This window comes from Ranitomeya imitator, chromosome 5, assembly GCF_032444005.1.
Source record: "Ranitomeya imitator isolate aRanImi1 chromosome 5, aRanImi1.pri, whole genome shotgun sequence".
Taxonomy (NCBI): domain Eukaryota; kingdom Metazoa; phylum Chordata; class Amphibia; order Anura; family Dendrobatidae; genus Ranitomeya; species Ranitomeya imitator.
In genome coordinates this window covers 698577255-698600153 of record NC_091286.1, presented here as the reverse complement: position 1 = coordinate 698600153, position 22899 = coordinate 698577255, and the positions used below count along the sequence as shown (strand labels likewise).

Here is a 22899-nt window from a genome sequence, read left to right as displayed (position 1 = left end):
ATAGGATTAGATACACGGCTCAGCAGTCAGTATCACACAGACTGCGGAGACCCGTGTGTCGTAACCAGTGCCTTCCCCCGTCCCACCACTCCGTAATAAAAGACACCAACAATCCTGGATGGGTTGAACAGGTCGGTCACAGTTTTATTATTTGCAAAGTAGAGAAGGGCAATTACACATCGCGACGCACTCATTGCTGAAGGCCCCAGCCGACGACCGCTGGGCCAGCAAGCCAATGAGAGGTTACGAACCTTTGCCCCCCTCTACCTACCGTCACGGAGGATCATGTGTATGACCTACACAGGACTCCGACCCCCACACAGCAGCATTAGAGCCTGTTCAACCCCATCCTTCAAACCCGTCAAGAATATGTCGAGCCCGACGTCCGTGAAGTGGATGCCGTCCGGTCTTAGTAAAGCTAAATTGTTCCCTTCTAGCTCCTGGTGGAGAACCACAATGCTGTAATTTTCTCTCACAATCTTCAACATCTTTGTGTTAATCCTTTTTCTTGATTTTTCGATGGCTTTCACATCCTCGGCTCCGTGCGAAACCGCTCGAGGAATTATCTCGGACCACACCACCACCATATCCGGTACTAAACAAACCGCTCGATGTCTATGTCAACCCTCTCCGGGAAGATCTGACGCTACCGGAGCCCTCTTATGCCTCTACAGTTGACGTCCAGCTTCGGGAAGCCAAATGTTGTTCCGCCCGGCCGTAGTTTGGCTCTTTCGTACGCCCAGTAGACAAAAGGAATGCCCCACTACCCAAACTGTGGGCTTAAAGCTACCTGTAAGAGACAAATAGTTGTTAAAGCAGGTCTGGTGTTATGTATCTGACAAAGCATGCGGATTCCCAGCAGCCCATTCTCTGCGCCTCGACTTCCGATACCCCCGCTCTAGCTACCCGTACGTCTTACTGCCGTATAGTGTTTGACTATTTCTAGAGAGCATATAGGGCCGCCTGACGCCTTGACCAATACCAATGTCCCCCTCCCGGTGGGGTCGCATTTGGATCTCCGTACTCTAATGCGCAGAGCTTCGCTGCATATGACGAGGTATTCGTTGATTAAGCCGCCTACTGATGCTGTTTTTTGACTGCGGCACTAATTCCCTGATGCGAATTGCCCCGAAGAAGGCGATTGCGAACGCTGCAGATATCAGCATGGCCTCGTATTGCGACTTGCACGCTGATGAAGATATTGCAATTATGCCGTCCAGTGGCCTCAAAGAAAGTGGGCGACGGCCTTCCTGGCTAGGTTGACGCTTTTCACAGCCTTTACGGCTTGCTTGATGAAAAATATTTGTTTACGTGCAACCACCCCAGCAGCAGAAAGAAGAAAGCTATTCCCGATAAATGACGCTGCGCTAATTTCCCTGACTCACCTCTATGCCTGAACCGTTCTAAGAGTACTACTAACACCCGGTCACACCTATTGACTGGTCTTCGTTAAGTTAGCGAGCACCACTCCTCCCACGCCTTACCGTAGACCTGCCAAGTAGCCGATGTCACTGAAGCACGATCAGTGCTTGGTCACCGTGGCCTAGGGGGAAGCAGGACACTGTAGGACCGATGGCTGGGCATTGGGAAGGAAGGAAAACTTTGAAGGCCTGCTAATCGGAAGATAACAAAGTTAACGATTTTATCATCTATATTCGCTGTAAATCTGGCACGGCAACAGATGTTGTGTTTGAGGCACCATAGTGCTAGGCGGCGCAACAGCGCGAGTGCTGGCTGAGAAGAAGAGGACATGCTGTTTAGGGCTTTTGCTGTTCTCAGCTGTTGGGTTGTAAATCTGATGCTCATATTTTCCAATTGGGCACCCCATAGCTCGCCTGATGTTACTATTGCCCAAATTTCTACCAGTGATGGGTCACGGCCCCATGCGGCCGTGGTCCATAGTTCAGGCCATTGGCCTTTGCACCACTGGTCCTTGTCCGCATTATGAAACCATATTCCACCATTCTCAAAGTCCACCTCAGGGACCCTCGTTCCACCATCCAATGAGCCCAGGACCCTTGAGTTTGTCAAAATGAAAACACTCATCGCTGTCTGATTCTGGCAGAGTGACTCCCATTGATGGAGGAACTCCTGCTTCAGTGAAGTTTATTCGCATTTGCCGTAAAAGCCTCGTTTGGCATTGATTTATTAGTGATTTGTCATAGTTGTAGTAACCGCCTTTTTTGGCATCAATTCAAGTAACTGCCTCGTTCGGCATTAATTCATTATTGATTTATACCGCGCACACAGATTGCCAGAATTTCCACCAGTGATGGGTCACGGCCCTATGCGGCCGTGGTCCATAGTTTAGGCCATTGGCCTTTTCACCACTGGTCTTTGTAGATTGCCGCAAAACCATCTGTAATATTTCCACCAACCGCTAGGCCTAAATCTTTGCTTGGCGTCTCCTGCGCCATAACGCATGTATGCCCATTGTAGGACTCCAGGAGTGTCCTCCAGATCAGCAAGTCTGCCTTCAGGGAGCGGTTTAGCCTAATTCTGTGGCTCGGCTGGGCTATGCCCTTGGTTGCTAGTGATAGTTGGCGTGAAAAAACTCTGCCCGCTGGCATTACACGACAGGCAAAGTTGAGCAATCCTAGTAGGGACTGCATCTGTTGCGGGGTGACTTTTTTTTTTTTTGCTTCATAGCAATTTTTAAACATTTGCAGAGTTTTTTTTTTTTTGCAGTTTATCATCTGGTAATCGAAGCACCATTGCATTGGTGTCTATTTCAATACCGAGAAAGGGCAAAATGTTACAAGGCGACTGTTTTATCCGGTGAGAGTGGTACTCCAAATTTTCCGGCTAAAAACTTAAACTTTTGGAGAAGAAAGGAGCAGAGTCTGGAGTTCCCGGGACCGACGAACAAAAATCGTCGAGGTAGTGAATCGTTGAGTTGCTAGCGGTTTCGTATCGTAATACCCGGTCTAGGATGGTGCTGAAAAGCTCGAAGTAATGAAAAAGAAGAGTAGGTTATGGACGACTCTTCCGCGGGTATCGCGTCGTTAACCGATGCGCCTTTTGGGTAGGAATGGTGATGTATTAGCCGATATTTTCCTGCCTCTTTTTTGGGAACGATACTTAAAGGCGAGATTCTGAGATTCTTAAATGGCAAGGATCTAAAAGGTCCCGCCATCCTGCCCAGTTCAACTTCCTTTTTTTTTTTTTTTTTTGATTTTTTGCTGTAGAATAGCAGGGAATTCGCGTGCCGATTTTAAATTATTTGCAGTAGTTGGCGAGGGGCTGGGTTTGAAAGGGATATAAAAACCGTGTTTAAAACCGAACTATAGTTGTTCCGCCGCTTCTTTATTGGGATAAAGGCTTAGCCAAGGGCCCATTGCGCCCTTGGAAACGGCAGTATCCATCGTTAAACAGTAAGCAGGCCCCAGGTCCGCGTACGACCACTGTGTTCTGGCCTGCTGCTGCTGGGGAGGGTGTTTTTGGGACAGCATCAGTCGTAACCAAACGTCCGTCGCTTTAACCCCCCCAGCCCAAATCCAAATCCGGTTGCATGGCCAACCGCCTGAGGAACTTCTCGTCGTACCGTTTCCATGCAGACCCGCTGTGACACTTATATGAATTATATATTAGATCTTGGTAAATAAATAATTCGGAACAACGTTCTGGGTGCTTTTGGCCCATGATGCAGCCGAGAACCGCGAAGGCCTGGAGCCAGTTATTCATCGTTTGAGCTATTTTTGGTTTGCTCCTATCTTGTAACCACTCACCAATTCTCCTTTCCTTGTCCACGGACTGTTGGTCGGCCAGTAACAGTGACCATATATCAACGTAAGCATTATCCCAAATTTTTTGCCTTGTCTCCAACTCAACGTGCGCTCCTAGCGGGCTTACTCCACAGAAAAATGCATCCTTGTGCAGACTAGCTGCTTGGGTGGTGCTAGTGTCAGTCGGTACGCCTGGGCGTGTCAACTGCTGAACTAGGGTGTTAATAGCGGCTGCCAGCTCGCTTTCTCCCACATTTTGTATTGTAGAGTGCTCACCAACATCAAAGAACTCACCGCTGTCAGATGCCGGCCGAGTGTCTCCGGACGGAGGTACTCTGGCTCCTGCCGTGGCGCTGTCCTGGTGCTGGCCGCCCGCCCAGGAGGATGAAGATGGCTGGCCAGCGGCCAGTGCCGTGGCACGGGGATGTATTCTAGTCTGGTGCCGAGCGTCCCCTGGAGAGGGAGGTGCTCCGGCGTCAATTGTCCCCTGGTTCGGTGCTGGCTGGTGGACCGGGGAGGTACGTATGGCGTGTCTCCCTGTGCGTCAGCCCAGGACGGAGCTCGGTGCTGGCTGGTGGACCGGGGAGGTACGTATGTCGTGTCTCCCTGTGCGTCAGCCCAGGACGGAGCACGTGACGGATGACATCTGTCGTGTGCTCGAGGATGAGAGGCTATTGGGGCTCCGATCTCTGCCTGATCGGTAACGGGGGGTGTCAGTGTCTGTTACCACCGAGTACCCGCTCTGGGTGTCCGGTGAGACCGCCGTCTTTCGGCATGCGACCGGTACCCCTCGTTGTAACTCCCCGATCTATCTGAGCCGGTTGTGGATGGCGAGCGATTGCGCCATCTGGAGGAGCGGGATCTATGGTGGCTCCTGCGGCTCCTGTGTGAGTGGTGTCAGCTTCTTGAGTGGGAATGCCGACAGCTAGAGGGACAGCGGGAACGGTGGCGGGAATCTACTGATGAGGGTGAGGACAATCTGTGGCATCTATGCCTGTGATAGCCCTGTCTAGGGGTTGCGTTAGGTGCGTTTACCTCGGGAGTAGGGGGGACGTTACCTTGGCCATGGGGCGTGAGTGGTAGTGCAGGGGGTAGAGCCGGGGAAGGTGCGGAGACTATTAGGCTGTCACTGCAGGGTGAGCGCAAAAGGGGCAGGGACTGATAGGGAAATGTCTGCGATTTGCATTTGGGAGCATGGGGATGTTGGCGGCGCATAATTTAATGCGGCTGTGTGAGTTTTTGGTGCGACTGTGTGCGTGTTTGGTGCGTACATTCCTGGCTGCGGGGCGTGCTGGCTGGTCTGGATAGACCAGTCATTACGCTCCGCGGCCGTGCTTGTGGCTCTGGCCCCCGACCGCCCGCCCCCCCGCACAGGCAACGTTAATGTGCCTGCTTGGGTGACGCGGCGGGCCAGGGGTGGGCTGGTCAGAGGTCCACGGTGCTGCAGTCCTGGCAGCACCCCGTAGAGGGGCCTGGCTCGGGGGCTTGTGAGCGCTTTTGAGGGCCCCCCCCCCGACCGATTTGGCGGGTTGAGGCCCCGCCGCTGTTATTTGGCCGGGCTTGGCGGTCCCAAGCCAGCATCAGGGAGAGGGGTCTCCCTGACGCTGCAGGGGACCAGCAGTGTGCCTGGGCCGGCTGCCCACGCTGGCCCCCGGTCCCCCCGAGCATCTGGCGCGTCGCCGAGGGGACCGAGGCAGCGGGCGGCCCCCCACCTGCAGGAGGAAGTGGGGCCGGAAGTGGGCGTGTCCCGCCCGGCCCGCACTGCACTCTGGGAGGCAGGGCGGGCCTGAACAGGACAACAGGGCGGGGGTTCTAATAAGCGCGCCGGGCCCCGGTTTTCAGAGCGGGGACAAGAAGTGCCCGGGGCCCGGACGCGATCGGCGTATGGAGCTGGCGCCTGGCACCGGCGCCTGAAGCAAGCGCTGAGCCGTCCGCCGTGCATCCCGGTGCCACACGTGGGGCAGCAGCACGGCGACTTGGCAGCGCCGGCTCCCCCCCAACATGTAGGCGCGCGGGAGGATGGGAAGACCGCCCCAAGCGTCTGCCCTGGGGCGCCGCTGCGGCCTGGTCAGCTGGAGCGCCGGGGGCTCGAAGCGGAGGTACGGGGTCTGCAGAGGCCGGGGCCGACACAATGAGCCGGTGAGGGGGGGTCAGTAGCGCTGGGGAGACAGGGGACGACGAGGCCCCAGGAGGGGGGGTGTGCAGGGACGGAGCCATGGGGGAAGACGGAGAGGCCTGAGGGGATGCTAGGGGGTGAGGAGAGGGCACAGGAAGGTGAGCACCCAGACCAGGATTAGGGGATCGCAGCCATTGCTCACCTTCCTGTGCAGCTCCCTGCTGCAGGGGCCATGGTGATCAGCAGATCCGGGACGACAACAGCTTCCAAGGGTCAGCTGGGGAGAAAGAGGGAGAACCTGGTCCCGTCGCTAGCATTTAACCCCTGAGGGTGTGGCCTAACTCCCCTCTTCTCCCCGGTTGGTCCGCTGGTCGTCCCAATCATGACCTCACCTGGGGAGGTAGTGGGAGGGGGGAATTGGGCACTGCACAGATTTCCCCTCTAGCTATCCCTTAGGGGCTCTGCAGTCAGAGGCACGTTCCTTATACAGTACCGTGCCTACCAATACTGCACCTGATACCGCAATGCTGAGCCTCTGCCATATGTGTCCCTATTACTGCCCCTGATACCCCAATACTGAGCCGCTGCTGCCGTATGTGTCCCTATTACTGCATCTGATACCCCACTACTGAGCCGCTGCTGCCGTATGTGTCCCTATTACTGCACCTGATACCCCAATACTAAGCCGCTGCTGCCGTATGTGTCCCTATTACTGCACCTGATACCCCAATACTGAGCCGCTGCTGCCATATGTGTCCCTATTACTGCACCTGATACCCCAATACTGAGCCTCTGCTGTCGTATGTGTCCCTATTACTGCACCTGATACCCCAATACTGAGCCGCTGCTGCCATATGTGTCCCTATTACTGCACCTGATACCCCAATACTGAGCCTCTGCTGTCGTATGTGTCCCTATTACTGCCCCTGATACCCCAATACTGAGCCGCTGCTGCCGTATGTGTCCCTATTACTGCACCTGATACCCCAATACTGAGCCTCTGCTGTCGTATGTGTCCCTATTACTGCACCTGATACCCCAATACTGAGCCGCTGCTGCCGTATGTGTCCCTATTACTGCACCTGATACCCCAATACTGAGCCTCTGCTGTCGTATGTGTCCCTATTACTGCCCCTGATACCCCAATACTGAGCCGCTGCTGCCATATGTGTCCCTATTACTGCACCTGATACCCCAATACTGAGCCTCTGCTGTCGTATGTGTCCCTATTACTGCACCTGATACCCCAATACTGAGCCGCTGCTGCCGTATGTGTGCCTATTACTGCATCTGATACCCCACTACTGAGCCGCTGCTGCCGTATGTGTCCCTATTACTGCACCTGATACCCCAATACTAAGCCGCTGCTGCCGTATGTGTCCCTATTACTGCACCTGATACCCCAATACTGAGCCGCTGCTGCCATATGTGTCCCTATTACTGCACCTGATACCCCAATACTGAGCCTCTGCTGTCGTATGTGTCCCTATTACTGCACCTGATACCCCAATACTGAGCCGCTGCTGCCGTATGTGTCCATATTACTGCCCCTGATACCCCAATACTGAGCCTCTGCTGTCGTATGTGTCCCTATTACTGCCCCTGATACCCCAATACTGAGCCGCTGCTGCCGTATGTGTCCCTATTACTGCACCTGATACCCCAATACTGAGCCGCTGCTGCCGTATGTGTCCATATTACTGCCCCTGATACCCCAATACTGAGCCTCTGCTGTCGTATGTGTCCCTATTACTGCCCCTGATACCCCAATACTGAGCCGCTGCTGCCATATGTGTCCCTATTACTGCACCTGATACCCCAATACTGAGCCTCTGCTGTCGTATGTGTCCCTATTACTGCCCCTGATACCCCAATACTGAGCCGCTGCTGCCGTATGTGTCCCTATTACTGCACCTGATACCCCAATACTGAGCCTCTGCTGTCGTATGTGTCCCTATTACTGCACCTGATACCCCAATACTGAGCCTCTGCTGCTGTATGTGTCCCTATTACTGCACCTGATACCCCAATACTGAGCCTCTGCTGCCGTATGTGTCCCTATTACTGCACCTGATACCCCAATACTGAGCCGCTGCTGCCGTATGTGTCCCTATTACTGCCCCTGATACCCCAATACTGAGCCTCTGCTGCCGTATGTGTCCCTATTACTGCACCTGATACCCCAATACTGAGCCTCTGCTGCCGTATGTGTCCCTATTACTGCACCTGATACCCCAATACTGAGCCGCTGCCGTATGTGTCCCTATTACTGCACCTGATACCCCAATACTGAGCCGCTGCTGCCGTATGTGTCCCTATTACTACACCTGATACCCCAATACTGAGCCTCTGCTGCCGTATGTGTCCCTATTACTACACCTGATACCCCAATACTGAGCCTCTGCCGTATGTGTTCCTATTACTGCACCTGATACCCCAATACTGAGCGGCTACTGCCGTATGTGTCCCTATTACTGCACCTGATACCCCAATACTGAGCCTCTGCTGCCGTATGTGTCCCTATTACTACACCTGATACCCCAATACTGAGCCTCTGCCGTATGTGTCCCTATTACTGCACCTGATACCCCAATACTGAGCGGCTACTGCCGTATGTGTCCCTATTACTGCACCTGATACCTCAATACTGAGCCTCTGCTGCCGTATGTGTCCCTATTACTGCACCTGATGCCCCAATACTGAGCAGCTGCTGCCGTATGTGTCCCTATTACTGCCCCTGATACCACAATAGTGAGCCGCTGCTGCCGTATGTGTCCCTATTACTGCACCTGATGCCCCAATACTGAGCCGCTGCTGCCGTATGTGTCCCTATTACTGCACCTGATACCCCAATACTGAGCGGCTGCTCCATATAGGTCCCTATTACTGCACCTGCTGTGTGGTACAAAAGCATTGTTCCTCATACTGCTTCACATAGTAATGCCACCATTGTGCTCTTACATACTAAAATGTCTATGTGCCTTCACAGTAGCCCCAAACCCTTTACAGCCCCCACAGTGGTCCCAACACTGTATATACGCCCCTACACTGTATGATGGCCCGACAGCAGCTTCCAAACTGTATAACGGCCCTTGCATTATCTCTCACACTGTATAATGACCCCCGCAGTAGCTCCCATGCTGTATAATGGAACTTGCAATAGCTCCCACTCCTTAGAATCTGGTCACTGTCTGTCCCTGTCTGTGGGCTGCTACTTTTACAGGCCTGATATACTTAACAAAGAAAATAGAAACAGCCAGTGGGTGCGTATAGAGGCCAGTGTATGGGTATAGCTTCCAGAATTTATCCAGGTAAGGCTACTTTCACACTTGCATCGGTACGGGGCCATCGCCATGCGTCAGCCCGATGTACCGCTGGACAGTGTGTTAAATGTAGCACAACGTGGGCAGCGCATGCAGTTTTACAACGCATCCGCTGCCCATTGCGATTAGCGGGAAGGAGGGGGCAGAGTTTCGGCCATGCATGCGCGGTCGAAAATGGCGGTCACGACGCACAAAAAAGTTACATTGAACTTTTTTTGTGCGTCGCGTCCGCCAAAAACACTACGCATCCGTTGCACGACGGATGCGATGTGTGGCCATACGTCGCAATGCGTTGCTAATGCAAGTCAATAGAGAAAAAAAGCATCCTGCGGGCAACTTTGCAGGTTGTGTTTTTCCTCCAAAACGACGCATTGCGATGTACGCCTAATAACGCAAGTGTGAAAGTAGCCTAACCCTAAAAAAATACTGTTGTCTAGACAAGATCCCAAAGAGGGAAAAGGAAAGGAGCCAACCAGAAGAAAGAGGGGGAGGTAGAATATTACTTCTAAAGGAGAAAGTCCACCCCCCGGCTCGTCTACTCTCCTCTTTTTCCCTTCTCCCCCTTTGGGGTCTTGTTGTCTAGACTGAGTATATGTTCAGGGGTCCGCACCCATATGTGATTTTCTATACACACTTACTTATGATGCTTTTTTCTCCTGTCTGGCTATTTATCACATTGTATAAACTCACTGAAACTTTTATTTTAATAAAAGGTTTTATAATGGGGGTTTTGTGTTTACAACCTTGGATTTACTTATATGAGATCATATATACACACATATATATCTATCTCCTATAGCCGGGGTCAGGATCTATCAGTCCAGTGTCTGTATGATCTCATATCAGTAAATCCAAGGTATATATACTGACAGGACTGGTCAGTGATGTGCACTGATAGACGTGACCCCGGCTGCAGGACCCCACAGATGAGGATATGTTTCTTTCCTATATATAAAAAGGAGACGTGTCTCCTCATCTGTGGGGTCCTGCAGCCGGGGTCACATCTATCAGTGCACATCACTGACCAGTCATTAGATTCAGCTGCTCTCCAGTGTCTCAGAGAGTGCAGATACAGTATGTGGTTGGGTCTTCTGGAGAGAAGCAGCGTCCTGTCACCTCCTCCCTGCACAGTGCAGACAGAAGTGTGAGCTGTTACTTCCAGCACTGTGTCCCCTGTCCTGCTCCTCTCTGGAGGGAAGCCCCAGCACCATGGTCCTGACTGCTCTGCCGCAGACACGTTCACTGAGCGTGCAATGTGGGCGTGGCTGCTGGACACAGGTACAGGGTCAGCACTGGGGGGAGGGGGCGGAGCTTCACTTCTCTCTCCAGCCCCTGCCCAGGTAGAGCAAGGAGATCGTATCTCCCTGCCTATCACCAAGCTAATTAAGTGTAGCTCCAGGTGGGCCCCTGTGAGCTGTGGGCACGGGGCGGCCGCACCCCCTGCCCCCCTGGTAGCTACGCTACTGAGTACACCTGTAGATAAATTCCCCAAGGGGTATAATTTCCAAACTAGGGTCGTTTGAGGGGGGATTCTGCTCTTCTAGCACTTCGGGGCCCTGTATTATGGTGTCTGCAAACTGTTCTGTACACATATGGGGCATTGCCACGTTCAGCAGAAGTTGGGGGACACATTTTGGTGCCATTTTACCCATTTCTCAGTATGAAAATGTAAAATCTGGAGCTAAAACAACATTTCGGTGGTAAATATGTAATTTATTTTTTCTTCACTGCCCAGTGATATAACAGTCTGTGAGGCCCATGTGGTGTCAATATGATCACTGCACCCTTAGATTCATTCATTGAGATGTGTAGTTTGTAAAATGGGGTCACTTATGGGGGGTTCTGCTGTTCTGGCTCCTCAGGGGCTCTACCACTGTGACATGGCACTTGCAAACCATAACAGTAATATCTGAACTCCAATATGGCGCTCCTTCCCTTCTGAGCTTTGCACTGTGCCTCAAAAGTAGTTTTCCCCCACATATGGGGTATCAGTGTACTCAGGAGAAATTGCACAACAATATTTAGGATCCATTTTGTCCTATTACCCTTGTGAAAATGCAACATTTGGGGCTAGAAGAATATTTTAGTGGGGATTATATGATTTTTTTATTTTTACAGCTCTATGTTATAAACTTCTGTTAATCACCGGGGGTTCAAGGTGCTCAATACACATCTAAATACATTCCATGAGAGGTCTAGTTTCCAAAATGGGGGTCTTTGTGGGGGGTTTCCACTGTTTAGGCACATCAGGGGCTCTCCAAATGGGACATGATGTCCAATCTCAATTCCAGCCAATTTTCAGTTACAAAATGTAAAACGGCGCTCCTTTCCTTTTGAGCCCTGCCATGCGCCCAAACAGTGGGTATCAGCGTACTCACGACAAATTGTACTATAAGGCTATGTGCACACGTTGCGGATTTCCTGCGCACCCGCAGCGTTTTTTTCCACGCTGAAATGCTGCAGAGCCGCAAGTGATTTACAGTACAATGTAAATCAATGGGGGAAAAAGAATGCTGTGCTGATGGTGTGGAAAATTCCACACTAAAAACGCAGCATGTCCATGTCAATTCTTTTTGCGAATCTGCAGCGTTTCTGTGCCCATTGACTTCCATTGATTCAGTCAAAATTGCAGCAAAACTGCAGGATCTGCGGTTTAGCTGCGGAGTAGTGGGTGCGAGAAACGCTGCAGATCGGGAGGGGAAGAGTATGTGGGCGGAAACCGTGTGTGTGCGGAGACTGTGTGAGTCTGTGTGCGGGTGTTTGTGTGTGTCTACAGTGGTCTGCGGGGCTGTGTGTGTGTGTGTCTGTGTGCGGGGATTGCGGGGCTGTGCGGGGGTCTGTGGGGCTGTGCGGGGATTGCAGGGCTGTGCGAGGGTCTGTGGGGCTGTGCGGGGATTGCAGGGCTGTGCGGGGGTCTGTGGGGCTGTGCGGGGATCCCGGGGCTGTGCGGGGATAGCGAGGATGAGTAGGGATAGCGGGGCTGTGCGGGGATCGCGGGGCTATACGGGGATCGTGGGCTGTGAGGGGTCGTGGGGCTGTGTGTGCCGGTCTGTATGTAGGCAGGCATCGTCTGATGGGACTACTAGTATGGTGAAATCAAGAATATTAAAATACTTTTTTTCTGGCTGTCTTTTTTTTTAACTCTTTCACTACTATAGGATTAGTAATGGATAGGTGTCTCATTGACGCCTCTCCATTATTAACCGGGCTTAATGTCGCCTTACAATACAAAGGTGACATTAACCCTTCATTACCCCATGTCCCACCGCTACACGGGAATGGGAAGAGAGAGTGCCGGAATTGGCTCCATTTCTGGGGCGGCTGCGGACTGGTATTTGTAGCCGGGGGGCCAATATCCATGGCCCCTCTGTAGGCTATGAATATCAGCCCGCAGCTGTCTGCGTAGACTTTCTGGCTATAAAATATGGGGGGACCCCACGTCATTTTTTGGGGGGTCCCCCTATTTTAATAGCCAGTAAAGGCTGCGCAGACAGCTGCGGGCTGATATTCATAGCCTGGGAGGGGCATTGGGTCTGCAGTGTGATCCCTTAGAAGTGTGTCCTTAAAAGTGTGGATTACAGTAGAATTAAAACCTGAATTGCACCTGAAGGGAACTGAAGGTAACTGGCCACAGTCACTGTAAACAATGTTTCTGTTTGTTTTCACTTTCACCCCTATAATCCTTCACTTTCTGCTAACTCCCCTGATCCCTACACCAAGTAAGGAACTGTTCATCTCCTCTTCAATCCTCCCCATCCACCTCACCTCCTCCTCAGAACTGTTCCTTAACATACAATCTTTGGTCTCCAAGCACAGACAGCCACCTCATGTTCTCTCCTGCTCCCACCTGCTAACACTTTCTCTGCTCCTTCTCACTGCTGGTGATATCTCTCCAAATCCTGGTCCCCCTCGCCATATTCCCACAATCATTTCTACCTCCCATCCACGCTCTAGCACAAACTTCCGTAACCTCTCTAACCTTATACCCATTCGCCCAGTCCCCGCTTCCCCAGTCCCACTTACAGGAGCTCTGTGGAATGCCCGCTCTGTCTGCAACAAGCTCTCCTACATCCATGATCTCTTTGTTACTACCAAACTTTCCTTCCTCGCCATCACCGAAACCTGGCTCTCCCCTTCTGACACAGTCTCCCCTGCTGCACTCTCTTACGGTGGCTTCCACCTTTCCCACACACCCCGCCCCAGCAGCAAACATGGCGGAGGAGTTGGTTTTCTTCTGTCAGATAACTGCTCCTTCACCCCAATCCCACTGCCACCCTCTGTTACCCTCCTTTCCTTTGAGGTGCACTCTGTGCGCATCTATTCCCCCACCAACCTCCAACTGGCTGTCATTTACCACCCCCCAGGGCCAGCCACCATCTTCTTTGACCACTTCACCACCTGGCTACTTCATTTCCTTTCTGCAGACATCCCCACTATCATCATGGGCGACTTCAACATCCCCACTGACACTTCCCTCTCAGCTGCCACTAAACTTCTATCTCTCACTTCCTCCTTCGGCCTCACTCAATGGTCTTCTGCAGCCACTCACAAAGACGGTCACACACTGGACCTCATCTTCACCCGCCTCTGCTCTCTATCTAACCTCTCTAACTCACCTCTTCCACTCTCTGACCACAACTTTCTCACATTCTCATCTCTCTCCACTCCATGTCTACAATCCCCACCCCACAAACTTTCACACCCTCGCAGAAATATTAAACATCGACCTACATTCATTCTCTGAATCTCTGCTGAAGACTTTGCCTCATTTTTCAAGCAGAAGATTGATAGCATTAGAGACAGTTTTGGTGAACAACCCCCAGAGCTCTTCCTCCCGATTTCCCAGCCCTCCACCTCCAAAACCAACTTCTCCACCATTACAGAAGATCAACTCTCCACTCTACTCTCAAGATCACATCTCACCACCTGTGCACTAGACCCACTCCCATCCCACCTCATCCCAAACCTCACCACAATCTTCATCCCAACCCTAACCCATCTCTTCAACCTATCACTAACAACTGGTGTTTTCCCCTCAAGCTTTAAACATGCCTCCATCACACCTATCCTCAAAAAGCCCTCTCTCGACCCATCCTCTGTATCTAGCTATCGCCATATATCACTTCTCCCCTTTGCCTCAAAACTACTGGAACAACACGTCTACCTTGAACTGTCCTCCCATCTCTCTTCCTGCTCCCTCTTTGACCGCTTACAATCTGGCTTCCGGTCACACCACTCCACTGAAACTGCCCTAACTAAAGTCACCAATGACCTCTTAACCGCCAAGAGCAAGCGACACTACTCTGTCCTCCTCCTCCTCGACCTGTCGGCTGCCTTTGACACAGTGGACCATTCCCTATTACTACAGACCCTCTCATCCCTTGGCATCACAGACTTGGCCCTATCCTGGATCTCATCATAGCTAACTGACCATACATTCAGCGTCTCCCACTCACACACCACCTCCTCACCTCGTCCCTATCTGTCAGAGTCCCACAAGGTTCAGTCCTTGGGCCCTTGCTCTTCTCCATTTACAACTTTGGCCTGGGACAGCTCATAGAATCTCATGGCTTTCAGTATCATCTCTATGCTGATGACACACAGATCTACATCACTGGACCAGATATCACCTCCCTTCTAACCAGAATCCCTCAATGTCTGTCCGCTATTTCATCCTTCTTCTCCGCTAGATTTCTAAAACTTAACATGGACAAAACAGAAGTCATCATCTTTCCCCCGTCTCACGTGACCCCCCCCCAACAAACCTATCCATTACAGTAAACGGCTGCCCACTCTCCCCAGTCCCACAAGCTCGCTGCCTCGGGGTAATCCTTGACACTGATCTCTCCTTGAAACCACATATCCAAGCCCTTTCCACTTCCTGCCGACTTCAACTCAAAAATATTTCACGAATCCGTTCATTCCTCAACCAAGAATCTGCAAACCCTAGTCCATGCCCTCATCATCTCTCGCCTTGACTACTGCAACCTCCTGCTCTGTGGCCTCCCCTCTAACCCTCTCGCACCCCTCCAATCTATTCTAAACTCTGCTGCCCGACTAATCCACCTGTCCCCCCGCTATTCCCTGCCTCTCCCCTCTGTCAATCCCTTCACTGGCTCCCCATTACCCAGAGACTCCAGTACAAAAAAACCCTAACCGTGACATACAAAGCCATCCACAACCTGTCTCCTCCATACATCTGTGACCTCGTCTCCCGGTACTTACCTACACGCAACCTCCGATCCTCACAAGATCTCCTACTCTACTCCCCTCTTATCTCCTCTGCCCACAATCGTATACAAGATTTCTCTCGCGTATCACCCCTACTCTGGAACCCTCTACCACAACATATCAGACTCTCGCCTACCATCGAAACCTTCAAATAGAACCTGAAGACCAACCTCTTCCGACAAGCCTACAACCTGCAGTAACCACCGATCGACCAAACCGCTGCATGACCATCTCTATCCTCAACTACTGTATCCTCACCCATCCCTTGTAGATTGTGAGCCCTCGCGGGCAGGGTCCTCTCTCCTCCTGTACCAGTTATGACTTGTATTGTTCAAGATTATTGTACTTGTTTATATTATGTATACCCCTCCTCACATGTAAAGCGCCATGGAATAAATGGCGCTATAACAATAAATAATAATAATAATAATAATCCCCCGGCCTAACGTAATTCAGGTGACATTGAGAACATTTTAAACATTTTCGCCAAATTTCCTTTTTTTCCCACAAATAAACGCAAATTATATAGAAGAAATGTTACCACCATCACGAAGGACAATATGTCAGAATCATCGGGCTCCACGTAAGCGCCAGAGTTATTACCTCATAAAGGGACAGTGGTCAGAATTGTACAATTTGGCCTGATCAGGAAGGTGAAAACAGGCCCGGAGGGGAAAGGGTTATAAAGCTGTAATCCCATAATAAAGATGGCGCCCTGCGGCGTCAGATGCTCACTGCGCCTGCGCTACACTATTCTCCCTCGTTACATAGGCTGTTTAAACCTAAGTTCGCTGATTGGCTGTCGTACCTGGCACCATGAATGGACTTGCACATGCGCATTGATCCTCTACGCTATATTGTCCTCGCAGGGCGCGTGTAGCAGCCGGAGGTCGGTGATTGGCTGGCTGGGTGACATGTTTCCGCCCCTTTTCTCGGCTTCAGACTCATGGACGTTGACGCAAGAGAGAAGCCGCTCGTCCTTGTGTGAGGAGGATCGTCAGCGGCGGTCAGGAGGGCACACGTGCGGGGACCGAGGCAGGTAACGGGTGCGTGCCTCCGCGACTACATGTCCCAGCATGCTCTGCGCGGCTATACCTGTGCTGTAGTTGTGGATATTCAGGGGACTAGCGGCTCAGAGCTCTGGGCATGCTGGGACTTGTAGTTCCCGGCTCTGTAGAGGTCATTTGTGTGTAATAATGTGTCAGTGATGCAGTGGATTCAGCTGTCAGACCCCGGGGTGAGGGAAAGGGGCAGGACCGGGCAGATCCGGGGGCAGAGACCGGGCAGAGGAGCGGGGACCGGGCAGATCCGGGGGCAGAGACCGGGCAGATCCGGGGGCAGAGACCGGGCAGATCCGGGGGCAGAGAGCGGAGACCGGGCAGATCCAGGGTCAGAGAGCGGGGACCGGGCAGATCTGGGGGCAGAGAGCGGGGACCGGGCAGATCTGGGGGCAGAGAGCGGAGACCGGGCAGATCCGGGGGCAGAGAGCGGAGACCGGGCAGATCCGGGGACAGAGAGCGGGGACCGGGCAGATCCAGGGGCAGAGAGCGGAGACCGGGCAGATCCGGGGGGGCAGAGAGCGGAGACCGGGCAGATCCAGGGGGCAGAGAGCAGAGACCGGGCAGATCCGGGGGGGCAGAGAGCGGAGACCGGGCAGATCCAGGGGGCAGAGAGCAGAGACCGGGCAGATCCGGGGGGGCAGAGAGCGGAGACCGGGCAGAACCAGGGGGCAGAGAGCGGGGACCGGGCAGATCCAGGGGGCAGAGAGCGGGGACCGGGCAGATCCAGGGGGCAGAGAGCGGGGACCGGGCAGATCCAGGGGGCAGAGAGCGGGGACCGGGCAGATCCAGGGGGCAGAGAGCGGGGACCGGGCAGATCCAGGGGGCAGAGAGCGGGGACCGGGCAGATCCAGGGGGCAGAGAGCGGAGACCGGGCAGATCCGGGGACAGAGAGCGGGGACCGGGCAGATCCAGGGGGCAGAGAGCGGAGACCGGGCAGATCCAGGGGGCAGAGAGCGGAGACCGGGCAGATCCAGGGACAGAGAGCGGGGACCGGGCAGATCCAGGGGGCAGAGAGCGGGGACCGGGCAGATCCAGGGGGCAGAGAGCGGAGACCGGGCAGAACCAGGGGGCAGAGAGCGGGGACCGGGCAGATCCAGGGGGCAGAGAGCGGGGACCGGGCAGATCCAGGGGGCAGAGAGCGGGGACCGGGCAGATCCAGGGGGCAGAGAGCGGGGACCGGGCAGATCCAGGGGGCAGAGAGCGGGGACCGGGCAGATCCAGGGGGCAGAGAGCGGGGACCGGGCAGATCCAGGGGGCAGAGAGCGGGGACCGGGCAGATCCAGGGGGCAGAGAGCGGAGACCGGGCAGATCCGGGGACAGAGAGCGGGGACCGGGCAGATCCAGGGGGCAGAGAGCGGAGACCGGGCAGATCCAGGGGGCAGAGAGCGGAGACCGGGCAGATCCAGGGACAGAGAGCGGGGACCGGGCAGATCCAGGGGGCAGAGAGCGGGGACCGGGCAGATCCAGGGGGCAGAGAGCGGAGACCGGGCAGATCCGGGGACAGAGAGCGGGGACCGGGCAGATCCAGGGGGCAGAGAGCGGAGACCGGGCAGATCCAGGGGGCAGAGAGCAGAGACCGGGCAGATCCAGGGGGCAGAGAGCGGAGACCGGGCAGATCCAGGGACAGAGAGCGGGGACCGGGCAGATCCAGGGGGCAGAGAGCGGGGACCGGGCAGATCCAGGGGGCAGAGACCGGGCAGATCCGGGGACAGAGAGCGGGGACCGGGCAGATCCAGGGGGCAGAGAGCAGAGACCGGGCAGATCCAGGGGGCAGAGAGCAGAGACCGGGCAGATCCAGGGGGCAGAGAGCGGAGACCGGGCAGATCCGGGGGTCAGAGAGCGGAGACCGTGCAGATCCAGGGGGCAGAGACCGGGCAGATCCGGGGGTCAGAGAGCGGAGACCGGGCAGATCCGGGGGTCAGAGAGCAGAGACCGGGCAGATCCAGGGGGCAGAGAGCGGAGACCGGGCAGATCCGGGGGTCAGAGAGCGGAGACCGTGCAGATCCAGGGGGCAGAGACCGGGCAGATCCGGGGGTCAGAGAGCGGAGACCGGGCAGATCCGGGGGTCAGAGAGCGGAGACCGGGCAGATCCGGGGGTCAGAGAGCGGAGACCGGGCAGATCCAGGGGGCAGAGACCGGGCAGATCCGGGAGGTCAGAGAGCGGAGACCGGGCAGATCCAGGGGGCAGAGACCGGGCAGATCCGGGAGGTCAGAGAGCGGAGACCGGGCAGATCCGGGGGTCAGAGAGCGGAGACCGGGCAGATCCAGGGGGCAGAGACCGGGCAGATCCGGGAGGTCAGAGAGCGGAGACCGGGCAGAGGAGCGGAGACCGGGCAGATCCAGGGGGCAGAGACCGGGCAGTTCTGGGGGGCGGAGATCGGGCAGATCCAGGGGGCAGAGACTGGGCAGTTCCGGGGGGCGGAGACCGGGCAGAGGAGCGGAGACCGGGCAGATCCAGGGGGCAGAGAGCGGGGACCGGGCAGATCCAGGGGGCAGAGAGCGGAGACCGGGCAGAGGAGCGGAGACCGGGCAGATCCAGGGGGCAGAGAGCGGGGACCAGGCAGATCCAGGGGGCAGAGAACGGAGACCGGGCAGAGGAGCGGAGACCGGGCAGATCCAGGGGGCAGAGAGCGGAGACCGGGCAGATCCAGGGGGCAGAGAGCGGAGACCGGGCAGATCCAGGGGGCAGAGAGCGGAGACCGGGCAGATCCAGGGGGCAGAGAGCGGAGACCGGGCAGATCCAGGGGGCAGAGAGCGGAGACCGGGCAGAGGAGCGGAGACCGGGCAGATCCAGGGGGCAGAGAGCGGAGACCGGGCAGAGGAGCGGGGACCGGGCAGATCCGGGGGCAGAGGAGCGGAGACCGGGCAGTTCCGGGGGGCAGAGGAGAGGAGACCGGGCAGTTCCGGGGGGCAGAGGAGCGGAGACCGGGCAGTTCCGGGGGGCAGAGAGCGGAGACCGGGCAGATCCAGGGGGCAGAGAGCGGAGACCGGGCAGAGGAGCGGGGACCGGGCAGATCCAGGGGGCAGAGAGCGGGGACCGGGCAGATCCGGGGGTCAGAGAGCGGAGACCGGGCAGATCCGGGGGTCAGAGAGCGGAGACCGGGCAGATCCGGGGGTCAGAGAGCGGGAAGATCGGGGGGGCAGATCCGGGGGGCAGAGTCCGGGCAGATCCGGGGGGCAGAGTCCGGGCAGATCCGGGGGGCAGAGTCCGGGCAGATCCGGGGGGCAGAGAGCAGAGACCGGGCAGATCCGGGGGGGCAGAGAGCGGAGACCGGGCAGAACCAGGGGGCAGAGAGCGGGGACCGGGCAGATCCAGGGGGCAGAGAGCGGGGACCAGGCAGATCCAGGGGGCAGAGAGCGGGGACCGGGCAGATCCAGGGGGCAGAGAGCGGAGACCGGGCAGAACCAGGGGGCAGAGAGCGGGGACCGGGCAGATCCAGGGGGCAGAGAGCGGGGACCGGGCAGATCCAGGGGGCAGAGAGCGGAGACCGGGCAGATCCGGGGGGCAGAGAGCGGAGACCGGGCAGATCCGGGGGGTTCAGAGACCGGGCAGATCCAGGGTGCAGAGAGTGGAGACCGGGCAGATCCGGGGGGCAGAGAGCGGAGACCGGGCAGATCCGGGGGGCAGAGACCGGGCAGATCCGGGGGGCAGAGACCGGGCAGATCCAGGGGGCAGAGAGCAGAGACCGGGGGGCAGAGAGCGGGGACCGGGCAGATTCGGGGTTCAGAGAGCGGGGACCGGGCAGATTCGGGGTTCAGAGAGCGGGGACCGGGCAGATCCAGGGGGCAGAGAGCGGGGACCGGGCAGATCCAGGGGGCAGAGAGCGGGGACCGGGCAGATCCAGGGGGCAGAGAGCGGAGACCGGACAGATCCGGGGACAGAGAGCGGGGACCGGGCAGATCCAGGGGGCAGAGAGCGGGGACCGGGCAGATCCAGGGGGCAGAGAGCGGGGACCGGGCAGATCCAGGGGGCAGAGAGCGGAGACCGGGCAGATCCGGGGACAGAGAGCGGGGACCGGGCAGATCCAGGGGGCAGAGAGCGGAGACCGGGCAGATCCAGGGGGCAGAGAGCGGAGACCGGGCAGATCCAGGGACAGAGAGCGGGGACCGGGCAGATCCAGGGGGCAGAGAGCGGGGACCGGGCAGATCCAGGGGGCAGAGAGCGGAGACCGGGCAGATCCAGGGGGCAGAGACCGGGCAGATCCGGGGACAGAGAGCGGGGACCGGGCAGATCCAGGGGGCAGAGAGCGGAGACCAGGCAGATCCGGGGGTCAGAGAGCAGAGACCGGGCAGATCCAGGGGGCGGAGACCGGGCAGATCCGGGGGTCAGAGAGCGGAGACCGTGCAGATCCAGGGGGCAGAGACCGGGCAGATCCGGGGGTCAGAGAGCGGAGACCGGGCAGATCCGGGGGTCAGAGAGCGGAGACCGGGCAGATCCGGGGGTCAGAGAGCGGAGACCGGGCAGATCCAGGGGGCAGAGACCGGGCAGATCCGGGAGGTCAGAGAGCGGAGACCGGGCAGATCCAGGGGGCAGAGAGCGGGGACCAGGCAGATCCAGGGGGCAGAGAACGGAGACCGGGCAGAGGAGCGGAGACCGGGCAGATCCAGGGGGCAGAGAGCGGAGACCGGGCAGATCCAGGGGGCAGAGAGCGGAGACCGGGCAGATCCAGGGGGCAGAGAGCGGAGACCGGGCAGATCCAGGGGGCAGAGAGCGGAGACCGGGCAGATCCAGGGGGCAGAGAGCGGAGACCGGGCAGAGGAGCGGAGACCGGGCAGATCCAGGGGGCAGAGAGCGGAGACCGGGCAGAGGAGCGGGGACCGGGCAGATCCGGGGGCAGAGGAGCGGAGACCGGGCAGTTCCGGGGGGCAGAGGAGCGGAGACCGGGCAGTTCCGGGGGGCAGAGGAGCGGAGACCGGGCAGTTCCGGGGGGCAGAGAGCGGAGACCGGGCAGATCCAGGGGGCAGAGAGCGGAGACCGGGCAGAGGAGCGGGGACCGGGCAGATCCAGGGGGCAGAGAGCGGGGACCGGGCAGATCCGGGGGTCAGAGAGCGGAGACCGGGCAGATCCGGGGGTCAGAGAGCGGAGACCGGGCAGATCCGGGGGTCAGAGAGCGGAGACCGGGCAGATCCGGGGGTCAGAGAGCGGAGACCGGGCAGATCCGGGGGTCAGAGAGCGGGAAGATCCGGGGGGCAGAGTCCGGGCAGATCCGGGGGGCAGAGTCCGGGCAGATCCGGGGGGCAGAGTCCGGGCAGATCCGGGGGGCAGAGTCCGGGCAGATCCGGGGGGCAGAGACCGGGCAGATCCGGGGGTCAGAGAGCGGAGACCGGGCAGATCCGGGGGTCAGGGAGCGGAGACCGGGCAGGTCCGGGGGTCAGGGAGCGGAGACCGGGCAGATCCGGGGGTCAGGGAGCGGAGACCGGGCAGATCCGGGGGGCAGAGACCGGGCAGATCCGGGGGGCAGAGAGCGGAGACCGGGCAGATCCGGGGGGCAGAGAGCGGAGGGGGGGCAGAGGAGCGGGGACCGGGCAGATCCGGGGGGCAGAGAGCGGAGACCGGGCAGATCCAGGGGGCGGAGACCGGGCAGATCCGGGGGGCAGAGAGCGGAGACCGGGCAGATCCAGGGGGCGGAGACCGGGCAGATCCGGGGGGCAGAGAGCGGAGACCGGGCAGATCCGGGGGTCAGAGAGCGGAGGGGGGGCAGAGGAGCGGGGACCGGGCAGATCCGGGGGGCAGAGAGCGGAGACCGGGCAGATCCGGGGGGCGAAGACCGGGCAGATCCGGGGGTCAGAAAGCGGAGACCGGGCAGATCCGGGGGGGACTGGTGGGCATTTGCCACCTCTTGCGGTGCTGCAGGTCGCGCCCTGTGTGCTCTGTGCCCGGGGCTCCGCTCTGCCCTCGGCGCCTCTTTCTTTAGTTCCTAGATCTTCTCATTTCCATAATTCCTGTTTTTCCTTTTTTATAAAATCTAATGAACTCGTGATTAATCCTCGAGGAGCAGCTTACGGCATCATGTGGCCGCGCCGAAATATCTTGCGGGGTTAACCCTTTCTGTTCTGTTCTTGTTGGGCCATAATTCAGGAAAGCACCGGCTGCAGGTTCTCGCTGGCGGCTGCGCTGCTTGTGAAGTCATGTAAGGTGTGATCCAATGTGGGGCAGAGTGCAGAAGTCCACACCCCCCGGACTTCACCCCGACCTGAACTTTACCCCCCTCCAATCATCAGCTGCGACAATCTGTAATCCTGCCGCAGCGCCAAGTCCTGCAGTCCTATGTAACGCCACCGATAACACCTCAATAGCTATCTCTGGCGTTGTGTACGACTGCAGGTGCCATCTACATGACCTGTGGTGTTACATAGGACTGCAGGTGCCATCTATATAATGTGTGGTTTAATAGGACTGCCGGTGCCATCTATATAATGTGTGGTGTACATAGGACTGCAGG

At 56.9% G+C, this 22899-nt stretch overlaps 2 protein-coding genes across 6 annotated transcripts in view; both read left to right on the top strand.

The window, feature by feature from the left end:
* The first annotated feature begins 1116 nt into the window (after nucleotides 1–1116).
* Nucleotides 1117–22378, top strand: LOC138637960 (fibroin heavy chain-like). Its single transcript, XM_069726881.1, has 4 exons — nucleotides 1117–1234; nucleotides 3993–4312; nucleotides 16265–16434; nucleotides 16672–22378. Exons 1-4 carry the CDS (start codon nucleotides 1117–1119, stop codon nucleotides 22376–22378), a joined length of 6315 nt encoding a protein of 2104 aa, XP_069582982.1.
* Nucleotides 16322–22899, top strand: part of SLC5A6 (solute carrier family 5 member 6) — a 46503-nt gene continuing 39925 nt past the window's right edge. For 2 of the 5 annotated variants that reach the window (XM_069728511.1, XM_069728508.1), the window contains exon 1: nucleotides 16322–16430. The gene's annotated coding sequence lies outside the window, so the exon portion shown is untranslated. Of the gene's footprint in view, nucleotides 16442–22899 lie in introns of all 5 variants that reach the window. The other 3 variants (XM_069728507.1, XM_069728510.1, XM_069728509.1) reach the window with 3 other exon arrangements.